Raw genomic sequence first — 12,147 nt, 5'->3', positions numbered from 1 at the left:
GAAGCAGAAATGTGAATCCTCCTTTTGAAGTATTATGTATACAAATGTTACCATTGGATCCATGTTTGTAAATTTGATGCATCTTCACCAATAGAGAGACAGGATTGTTTTTTTCTTAAAAAGCAGGGTAGATTAAAAAAAAAAGTATTTTTCCATTAAACATGAAGCACTTGTAATAAACAAGTAGAAAGATTTCTTCAGTATATAAAAGAGATAATATATGCATGTATCGACCATTTATTTGCAGGGCAGAAAAAACAGTATCAAATTTTGAATAGGTACTACAGAAAATACCAGATGTTTCTCTAACATGTAAAAATGAAGTTTTCTACAGCTTTTAATGTAGCAAAATTGTGAACGCATTTCTATACTTTATTTGTATTAACAAGGATATTAGCAATCAAGTAAGAAAAAAATAGTCATAGTTGTTCATTTAATGGGCTTGTTTATAGGAATTTTATTTAACTAAAATAAGATGCATCCTTTTCTGTATGTCTGCATGTTTAAGAAAGCATTTTTAACAAGGATAGCTTACAGAAATCCTTTATCTCTAGACAAACAAAATTTTGGCTGTTTTTCATGAAATTATACATGTGTATAAAACCACAGACTTAAAATATTACAGTTACTTCAAGAAAGGGCTTATTAAGTTGAAGCTACATGCACACTATTTTTTGGTTTGGAAAGACAAATTTAACTGTTTGTGAGATTGATGTTCTTATTTTTAGCATATACCAATTACATGCATACTCTGTATCCCAGTAACTGAAACTACTATTTCATAGGTTTGTTTATGTTATCTTACTGAGCTTATGAAATATCCTACTGGGTTTTCTGAATTATAATATCATCCAAGTTAAAATTTAATACATTTGTGTGTACCAAGAGTTTGATTTAAATGAAAAGAAAATCTTAACAGAGGCCTGTCACAAGGGAAGTAACAAAGAAGAATGTTGTGAATGTGCTTCAAATGAAATGCTTTTGCATTTAGTAATGAGGTGTTGTGCTTTTGTTTTGGTTGCAGGTTTTGTTTGCCATTTGACTCAGAAACATCAATGAATGCTTATATCCGGAATGTTCTCAAGCTGAGAAGCAATTTGAATATAGGAATGAAGAGATAGAGGCTTGGTGAGAAACATCCCCAATAGAAATTTCAACATAATTTTTCACTCCTGGGCAGGGCTTTTACCTGTTGACTGATGTTGTTGGAATACAGATGGATTGTAGTGTAGGTGCAAGCATGGAATTGCGAAGAGCCTCCAGTCCTCACAGGATGAATAAGAATGATGTGGATGCAGACAAATCCATGTTGCACAGCTGCTGCATATGTGGCAAGAGTTTTCCCTTCCAGAGCTCACTGTCACAACACATGAGGAAGCACACAGGGGAGAAGCCCTATAAGTGCCCTTACTGTGATCACAGAGCTTCCCAAAAGGGCAACTTAAAGATCCATATTCGGGGTCACAGAACAGGCACCATAAGCCAGAGGAATGACGTGGAGACAGTGGGAGAGGCCCAGCTTAATGAGATGAGGGTCTTCGAAGGCTTTGATGGTTGCACCAGCCCTACCAAAAGCACCTCTGCTTGCAACAAAATATTGAATGGAGCTGTTCCCACAGAGGATAGCAAGATCTTGCTCAGAAGCAGCAGAAAAGAGGCATTGGCCGATGATGTTAAATTATGTACTGTTCAGTGCAACTTCTGTAAAAGCAAATTTGAAGGGAAGAAAGAGTTGGAGCAACACATACATCAAGTCCACAAGCCTTTCAAATGTAAGCTGTGTAATTACATGACTGTAAGAGAGGAGACCCTTTTAAACCACATAGAGAGAGATCATATTACAACTCAAATTCCAAATGGGGAAGCCTACCCTGAGAACTGCAAGCCTGAGTCCAATGCTGGAGAATTTCCTTGTGAAGTCTGTGGACAAGCCTTTAGTCAAACATGGTTCCTCAAAGCTCATATGAAGAAGCATCGAGGGTCATTTGACCACGGATGCCACATTTGTGGCCGGAAATTTAAAGAGCCCTGGTTCCTTAAAAACCACATGAAATCTCATGGCCCAAAAGCTGGGAGTAAAAATAAGCCAAAAAGTGATTTAGAGCCCATTGCCACTATCAATGATGTCATTCAAGAAGAGACTATTGTGACTGGATTATCCCTCTATGAAGTTTGTACCAAGTGTGGAAACCTGTTTACAAATTTGGAGAGCCTAAAAGCACATAATTCTGTACATTGTAAGTCTCAAGGAATTTGCAGTGATCCCAGAGGAGAGAGACTAATAGATGGAGATTTGGATTCATCTATAGCAAAACAGTTTTTCTTCCAATATCTGAACTTGAGGCCGTCTGTATGGATAGAAGGTGTGTCAAGGGGCCAGTCAGGTAAAAGAGTAGCTGAGCTGGATCCAGTCAACAGTTACCAAGCTTGGCATTTGGCTACCAAAGGGAAAGTTGCAGAGCCTTCTGAGTATGTTAAGTATTTAGGATGGGATGAAGTTCTGGCAGATGCTGATGTCACGTATGACAGGGACAAAAGGGAATATATTCTTGTTAGTCAAGAGAAACGCAAGCAAGAGCAAGATTCATCCAACTCTTCCAATAATCCAAAGAAGAAGAACTGCACAGGTGGCCGTTCAGAGAAAAGCAATAATGCACAAGCAGGGGACAACTGCATCCTTGGTCAAGATGACCTAGAATACAGACCATCCTCACGTCAAAGCAGAAGGGCATCACAGAACAAGTCCACCGAGTGCTTTGAGTGTGGCAAGATCTTCCGCACATATCACCAAATGGTCCTTCATTCCCGAGTCCACAGGAAAGAGCGCCGAAGCTGCAGTGAAGGCGGATCAGTAGCTCAGCATGATAGATATGGTTCCAATAGTGAGGATGGTGATTCTGGATCTGTCAGTGCACCAAGTACACCAAGTTCTGCTTCTGCTCAAGAAGAGTCAGTCACCTCTGGAATAGGTGAAGAGGGTCCTGAGGATAGTTCTGAGGAAGGAATACATGAGCCATCCCCATGTAAGTATCTGTAGGTAATTGCATTTTAATTCACAAGTCTTCATTTTCTTTTCTTTTTTGTAAAACTTTATTCAGGTATTCCTCGACTTACGACCACAATTGAGCCCAAAATTTATGTTGCTTAGTGAGACATTTTGTTAAGTGAGTCTTTCTCCCATTTTACGACCCTTCTTTCCACAGCTGTTAAGTTAATCATTGCAGTTGTTCAGTTAGTAACACTATTGTTAAGTGAATCTGGTTTATCCATTGACTTTGCTTGTCAGAAGGTTGCAAAAGCTGATCATATGATCCTGGGACACCGCAACCTTCATAAATATGAGTCAGTTGCCAGTTGTCTAAATTTTGATCATGTGACCACGGGGATGCTGCAATGGACATAAGTGTGAAAAATGGCAATAAGTCACTTTTTTCCAGTGATGTTGTAACTTCAAAGGGTCACTAAATGAACTGTTGTAAGTTGAGGATGACCTGTATATACTAAAGCCACTTTAGGGTTGGTTATGATTTTTTTAAAAATAAAAAGATCTAAAAGCACGAATAGAATTTCACCAGCTGTTTAAGATGGTGAAATGGCTTTTGGCCACGGATTGATTCAAGAATATATTATAGGTCAGTGGTGGCAAACCTTTTTGCCGTCATGTGCCAAAAGCATGCCCACACCCATAATGTAATGCGCCCAACCCCCTGCGCATGTGCACGCGACCCCCCACGCCCTGCGCATGTACCCTTGCCCCCATACATGCGTGCACAACCCCCCCACGTGCCCTGTTTTGGGCTTACCAGGCCTCTCTGAAGCCTCCGGAAGCTTCCGGTAGGCCCGTTACGTCTGTTTTTCATCTTCCCCCACCCGCCCAAAGGCCCTCTGGAGGCTGGAAAAGGCACACTTCCGGACTTCCGGTAGGCCTGTTTTTCGCCCTCCGGAGGGTCCGGAAGCTTTCCTGGAGCCTCCAGGAAGGTGAAAACTGCCTCCTCCGGAGGCTGGAAATGGCCCATTTCCAGACTTCCGGTAGGCCTGTTTTTCGCCCTCCCAGAGCTTCCGTGCGAGCCCTATACGTATCTGGCATCCAAAACAGGCCGCAAGGAGACTCCTGGGAGGGGCTGGTGGCATGGGCATGTGCGTGCATCTCCTGCATGCACGGCAGAGACCTGAAAATCAGCTGGCCGGGAGGTATGCTCACATGCACGGTGGAGCTGATCTAGGGCAATTGCTCGCGTGCCCGCAAAATGGCTCCGTGTGCCACCTGTGGCACACATGCCATAGGTTCACCATCACGGTTATAGGTGGTCCTCATTTAGCCAGTTCGGACTGGCAACTTAATTGATAAGCGGTCACCAAGTGAAACTGTCCCTTTGCTTATGATCTTACTTCAGATTTCCTTTGCTTTACAGACTTGTGAAGGTTGTAAATACAAGGATTGATCATAAAGTTACTTCTTCAGCACCATCGTAGCTGCGAATGGTTGCTAAATGAGGCTAAAGGAGGACTGCTGGTAATTGTACTTAAAGCTATTGAGACGATTGAGCAGTTAGTTGGGTAGTTCTATTAGGATTAAGGTTTGACTATGGCCTAAACAGCACCTTGTTTGGCTTATGTGAGGGAAATAATAGAGCTCTGAGTCCATGAAAGAGTGAATCTGTATTGAGGATATTACTGCATTTAGAACTACTATATATGGCTAAAAGCAGGTTCCTTGCTTCAGACTGTCTCTGTTAGCATGATAACTAGTACAAAATGATGGAGGGGAAAGGGCAGTACATAAGAATTGAATGTCTAATAGGACTAATGTCTGGATTTGACCCAGTTCCTTAAAATTGTATTTTTACAGTGGTCAATTTCCACTTAACATTCATTACACTCAAATAGCAAACTAGGTGAGATTTTTGCTGCTGGAGTGCCTGCACTAGTGATCCACAAGGAAAGGTTTATGTCTGCAGACCTGTTTCACCTGATTGGCATCCTCCATTCCAAAATCACTGAGTAGGAAAGACGTGTGTAATTAACTTCACCTTTGTTGTTGGTTTATTCTCAGCTATTTTCTAGGCACTGAATTGCACTTTGTACCGACAGCTCTATTTTTCTGAGTACATAACTCACATAGTAGATTTAATTATATCAAGGCTTTTAAAAATCTGATATTATTAGAGTAATCTTTTAATTTAGTAGACTTGAATTTAGTGAGTTTCATATTTAATGGACAAATTTGTTTTTGGACAAAAATGGGTTTGTCCAAATGTCTCAAAATAGTATATTTAAAACATTCACTGCTTCCTCTCATAATCAATATTCACTTATTGATAAAGTAATTTTTTTCATATTTAAATATATTTTGGGACACAAAAATTCCTGTTTGCTATAAAAGAACATTAGGCTGCATTGGAAGACTCCTCCTTCTTAATTTGTTAAACTGAATTTACTATAATGTAAAAATAGTGAATTGGCAGAATATGTTTGAGCATTAAAATTGGTGTTCCAGATTGTATGGATAAATTAAATCTTAGTGGGATTTGCTATAATTTTTTTTGACATACAAATAATGGAAGACTTCCTTATACTGAGTAGACAAGATAGTAGCAATTTATAGAAGTAGAACATAAATCTTTTTCAAACTCCTATAGGAATCATTATGGCAAAGTCAGGGAAAGAGAGATGCTGAATCCATGCTCACTCACAGTTTCCCACGAAACACTATCCCATAATAACTCTTCAGATGATATGAAGGCTAAGCTTGGATGGGGAACTATTCAGTGAAAATTTGTCCTCCTACTCTTAACTTCTCTGAAATTGTCAACCTTTTTATAGGAAGTCAAATATATTTGTTGAATACATAGAAGTGAAGTAAGATCTATTCATTTACCTGGGTTTAGAATATATATTTAGGATCGGGATGGCGAACCTATGGCATGTGTGCCACAGCTGGCATGTGGAGCCATATTGGTGGGCATGTGAGCGTTGCCTTAGCTCAGCTGCAGCACGCATGCACATGCTGGCCACCTGATTTTCGGGCCTTCTGGGCCCACCGGAAGGCGGGAAACAGACTGTTTTCGGTCTCCGGAGGACCTCCGGGGAGGTGGGGAAGGCCCATTTTTCACTCTCCCCAGGCTCCAGAGGCTTTCTTGGAGCCTGGGGAGGGCAAAAATGACCTTCCCACCCCCCCAGAGGCCGGAAGCGGCCCGTTTTCTGACTTCTGGTGGGACCGGAAGGCCCGTTTTTTGCTCTCCCCAGGCTCCAGAGGCTTTCTAGGAGCCTGGGGAGGGCAAAAACCGCCTTCCCCACCCCCCAGAGGCCCTCCGGAGGCCGGGAACAGCCTGGGCCGCATTGAATTATGGGTATAGGCACGAATCACGCAACCCCCCCATGCAACCTCCACTTTTGGCACACGACGGCAAAAAGGTTAGCCATTACTGATTTAGGATATTTACCATAGCAGGCCCAACTTGGTGCTTCTAAATGTTTTGAGAGAACCATTTCTAGATTTACCAGTTAACATGGCCAATCCAAAATATATGGTGGTATAAAACTTGGGGAAGGTAAAATTCACTGAGAAATACTGCATTTTGCCATAGTGTCCTCATCACACATTTGTTGGATAGGTTTGGGGTGCTTATTTTGCTCTAATCCATGTGATGCTCTCCATGATTCAATAATGATAATATTTAATGTTTAATGATTATTTAACAATCATCAGTAACATATATGCATATTCTTTTTCTTCTTCCATTTTGATCCTGTGCTTTTAAAAGTTGTATTCGAAAAACTCTAGGCTAATTAATCCCTGTGGATTACTGCAATCCTTAGAGTCTGACTCTGGCTAAATGCAACAAATTATTCTTCAACTAGAAGCAGGGTAAATATTTGAAAGAACACTACTGTGATTGCATTTGTATCATATTTTTCATTGCTTAGTTCTCTTTGTTTATGAGGCTCTTTCAGTTTCTCTTAAATTCCAGGGAATTTTTTTTCCCCCTACAGCTTGTTTATATTTTTTTTATTGTTAGTAGCACAATGCTTTCTGCTGACATTTCTTCCCCTTGAGAGTTAGCTGATTTGAGTTTTCAGATTTTTATTATGCAGTGGGAAGCTAAAGAAATAATCAGTGCAGTATTGAGAAGTTTAAAATGCATTTAGAGTTGCTATACCGAGGAGCTTTTCTCATATTAACCAGTGACACACTTAAACTGGTCAGCCTAGCTTATTCAGCCAAAAGTAATCATTGCTTTCCACTGAGTGTTAAGTACTTAAATCAGACAGCACTTGCAAATGTGTTTATTGCAATCATTTTTATAAATTGACATGTACTTTAAATTGTATGTTTGTAATGGCTGAAACTTATTTCGTATTTCATCACTGTAAATTAACAATCTTCAACATTTTAACAATGTTAATATTTTCAAAAAAGTATTTCTCAAACCATAAGTAAGGTCAGATGTGAAATTTATTTTATGTGTTACTTCATATCTAGACCTTAGAGCATTATTTAGCATTTGGATATAAATGGATTATTATTGATGAATTAAAAATATATTACCATCAGTTAACATTAAAAACAAATTATCAGGAAATATTGTGACAGAAAAAATTTCCATGTTTTAAGGATGAAGAACAGGTACAAAAAATAATTCTTTGTATATTTGCCCAAATATTGATGAGACTTACATGTGTGTTTAAATGTGTGTATTTACACATCTACATGCACAGATTAATAAAAGAGGAAAGACAACTTGTAAAATATATAAAAGGTTCTGTTCCAGCTGCTTGCTGGTCATGTTATAACTTTAAATTAAACATTTATTTTAGAGAAATATTTACCTGATAAGATAACAATGTTGGCATCAGGTTTTGATTCCCTCCTTTGGGGGAAGATTTCGTAAGCTGTCTGGCACACTGGGAAAGCCCCCTCCCTTGGAACCACCCATCTAATTTAATTTGACAGAAGTACCCTGCAGAGAAAGAAATAATAATCTTCATCAATTTGATATTCTTGCTGATCTGGTAGAAAGTCCCCTGATCTCAGTGGAAGTTACAGTAAAAATATAAAATTGCAGTGTTAATAATTAAATATACAGTTACTATCTGGCATTACATTAGGACAAAGTTTCTTGTCTAATGGATGTGAATTGTCATCGATAAAATAATGCTTATTATGTAGTCACTCTGGAATTGCGGAAGCCTCATAGGAAGTTTGAGTCTGCCTTTCAGAAGCAAATGACAACAGTCCTATTCTGTGAACTTGGGGGAGAGCTTATTTTATTTCTTGTTTCCTGTTTCTTTCCAAGTTCTTTTTACAATGTTTTAACTATTTTCAGCACATCGGATATTTTGTCAAGGCAATGTGTAAATCAGCCAAGTAAATAAATATATAATGAGCACGAATAGAACTCTCCAAATTTAATTAAGAAAGTTGGTTTACAAATATATTTTAATATGGCTTTGCTGTTTGCAGAGCTCAAAGTATTTCTGAGGCATGTAAATAAATTTTAAATCATTTGAGGGCTCATAAATTAAAAGAAACATTAAAATAATAGATTGCATTATTATGTAAGAAGCCGCTGGGAGACATTTATGTGAATAATTGCTTATCACATTTGTTCTTGGTTATGTGAGATAAAAGTCAAGAGTCTCTTATGTTACCCTTCCTATTTGCAGAGTTCATTGACTCAAGTACTGCTAAGTAGGTCAAATGCAGAACTACGTAAACTATATCGAAAAAATAAAATTCAAGATAAAAGTGTAACATGTTGCTGAATATAATAATTATAGATAAATTTTAGAAACTGATGAGTGGGATTAACTCACTGCAAATTCAGCAAACCAACATTTGAAAAATCCCAAATTGAAGTAAATGTCAATTTATTAGTTACATGATTACATTTTTGCCCTGATACTTTTCTCCATCATCACAATGGTCAAGTTGAATAAATACATGGAATCTATTTTATTAATCTTCTGCTCTTTCCTTGATTATTAGGCATTATGGTACAATCATTGGTCACCTTTTTCCTTTCTGCTTTTTGGGGATTGGTTTTGTAATTGGGAAGGGTGAGTTAGATTACATTTGGCTATTGTTTTTATTTAATACAAATGAATCAAAGGAATAAAAATATTTTTATTTGTTAAAGAAGTTAACTTTTAATTTTGGCCAGTGTCCAAAATTAAGTTCAATTTTAAGACAGTTATAATAAAAAGGAATTAAGCATGACAAAAATAAAAAATCTTACACACACAGATCTAATCTATTAAATTATTGAAACTATTAATGACATTTGTCATGAAAATTAGATTATTTTACTGATAGCTATAGGTTGGACAATAGAAATATTTTTTAGAGTTATCACAAGTTTATGAAATTATAACTAGAGAGTTTTAAATGATTGGCCTGAGGGACCATGAGATTTAAAACAGATTAAACTAAATTTATGTTGTGAATAGAAATGGTGATTGAGCAAAATTTAGCTACTCTCTTAGAATCATCTCTGAAGTGTTTGCTAGAAGGGAGGGAATAAGATCAGCATCTGTTTTGCTGGGTCTGATTGTTAAAAGGAGTGTAATTAAATCTTTACGCCAATTTAAATAAAAGCTGCAATGAAGAAGGACATGTGCTATTGATTCAGTTTCCTTCAAGAGACATGGAGATAAATAATCTTTTATGGGTGCTAATGTAAAAACTCATCTGTATGTTGGGCACAACATGTATTTATTCATTCAGTTCATATAGCTGTCCATGTCACATTCGTGACTCTGTGTGGTTTACACAAGTCACAAGAAAGCAATAAGCAAATACAGTAAATAAACCAAACAAATAAAATAATTTAAAAAAGCAAAACCATAAAATATAATCTGTGGCAATGTTCAGTCATAGATTATAAACAGTAGGATCATCTTGTGGGTTCATCCCTCCACCAGATACCAGGCACAGTGGCAAAACCATTTTTTCAGAGCCTTCTGAAAGATTACAAGGGTTGGTGCTGATCTAACCTTATGGAGGGATGATGAGTGCCACTGCAGAGGACACTCCTTAATAGGCAAGATCCGTAACATGTGGGAAAGATTTTGGATCACTGCAAATTGTATCTCTAGCATGTCTGAAATATAGGTTTTTGGACTAAAGTTTTGGTCCTGTAGTAAATCCAGGTTAAGAATTTTTATTTCTGACAGAGTTTTCTCATAGCAAATTGTGATTACATATATACATGAAAAAGACAGGAAGGAAAAATACACAGAATCTTAAATTAGACTTTATTTCAATAAGGTATGAGTATGTTTGCAATATTAAAGCAGCTGGAAAACTTTCAGAGAAAAATGGTGTAAACCTTTATCTCAGGTGCCATAGTTAGATTAAGAATCACTGCATCTGAGTTAAGCAAGTGCAAAACTACATGCTATTTTTATGACTATTTAAATGTTCCTTTTTTGAATATATAATGTGAATGGAATAGATGTGTAATGTGCCAGCTCTTGATTATATAAACTCTGTATGACTATAGATTTGAAGGAGGTGTTAAATTCAATCCCCAAAACAGGCTATCAGGGCAAAAAAGCAGCAGTCTCATATATTTATCAATGTCTTTTCATGCTAATTAAGCATAAAATAGTATAACACGTGTTTCATGTGGCTCTTCAGAGCAGCCTTCTCATCACAATATCCATCCATCCACCCACCCACCCATCTTGGCAATATGCATCCAATTCATGTCAATAAATTGAAATATTCAGTTTCTATATCAACTCTTCATTAGTCACCGATGCTATGAAGACCATACTGCCATCTTTTCTACTTCCCAAATGAGCATGAGACAATATTTCTGGGCTCTTGCATCATGTTGCAGAGAGGATACACTTCATCAATTACGATGGAAGGAAGGAAGGAAATTAAAGTTATGTTCAAGAGATTCCTTTGTACAGCACATTACTCTCCTGGAAAATTGACAGTGTTAGATCAAACAAATCAGTTTGAACAAATAGCTTGAACAGGTCTTCCAAGGACCTGGGATAGGTAGAAGTTTGATGGTGTTTAAAGGTATTGTCACAAGATGTAAACTATTCCAAGTAAAGCTGCCTTTTGCAATTGATGGATGGTGAATTTGTCAATGCTGATGATACTCAAGTGGTGGTCCAGTTATTTTGGGATTGCACTCAAGGTGCCTATTACTGTTTGCACTATCTTTGTTTTCTTTTCTCACAATCATTCTACTTCCACTTACAGGTCTTTGCATTTTCTGATTTTCTCTAGTTCTTTTTCTTCTCTTCTGCTTTCTCCACTTGTAGCCAGTATTCACTTCTAACCTTTTTCTTGACTTCAGTGTGTTTGATGTTGTCAGATGAAGGATGCCCAGGTCTTTGTAGTGATCATCTTCATCCAGACTCTTAATGTTGCTTCTATAGGGCATCTTAACTCCTTCAGTTTTCACTATTTTTCCTCAGTTGATGATGAGAGTGACACCTTTGTCCAGACCAAACTCCATCTTGGCTGTAAATACAGATAGTATTCAGCAGTGATTCCATTTCGGATGATGCTTTTCCATACAGTTTTACATCATTCATGTAAAGTTTGTGGGATAGTCTGGCAGATGATTTTGATGTTTGATAGCCGTGGCTTGATTTATTCAGTATTGTTGACGTTAAAATCAGTGCAAAGCCAAACACTAGTCATGATAGTCCCCTTGAAAATTTTCTCAAGTTGATATTAAACTCTCTCTATCACCATTGACCAGCAACTGTGTCTTCCATTGTGTCATTGGTCTTTACACAAAGCTTTTGACGTTTCCTGTTATTTCTGGGTTCTTGATCATCCAATTATTACGGTTGGTCACACAGTCAGCCATATCTTTGGTCTGGATTTGTCATTTCTATTGATCTATTGAGTCCTTCCCAAGGCCTGGGGTAGGCCATTTCTAGTAAAGCTGCCTTTTGCAATTGTCTGATTATTATTATGATTCGTCAACCAGATGTTTGGACTGGATGTGAAATTTTTACCCATCTATTGAGTCTGTCCCAAAGACATGGGATAGGCAGATGTTCGTGTTATTATGTATACATTTGAAATTGTCTCAACAGGGCAGACAGATGAATAAGTAAATATTGTCTGACCTTGGTCTTTTCTTCTTTCTTCATTTTTAATATATTTAG

The 12,147-nt window shown here is 37.7% G+C and overlaps 1 protein-coding gene across 1 annotated transcript in view; it reads left to right on the top strand.

Annotated features, from left to right (window-relative positions):
* The first annotated feature begins 1,087 nt into the window (after nt 1-1,087).
* The window catches only part of ZNF516 (zinc finger protein 516), a 58,863-nt gene continuing 47,803 nt past the window's right edge, over nt 1,088-12,147 (top strand). Inside the window, exon 1 of the mRNA XM_070942432.1 lies at nt 1,088-3,023. Coding sequence (XP_070798533.1) covers nt 1,217-3,023 — 1,807 coding nt within the window. The 5' untranslated portion in view covers nt 1,088-1,216. The remainder of the gene's footprint in view (nt 3,024-12,147) is intronic.

The sequence above is a fragment of the Pituophis catenifer genome, unplaced genomic scaffold (assembly GCF_029215685.1).
Source record: "Pituophis catenifer annectens isolate HBS135680 unplaced genomic scaffold, rPitCat1.0.hap2 SCAF_3, whole genome shotgun sequence".
Lineage (NCBI taxonomy): Eukaryota > Metazoa > Chordata > Lepidosauria > Squamata > Colubridae > Pituophis > Pituophis catenifer.
This window is presented reverse-complemented; position numbering and strand designations above follow the sequence as displayed.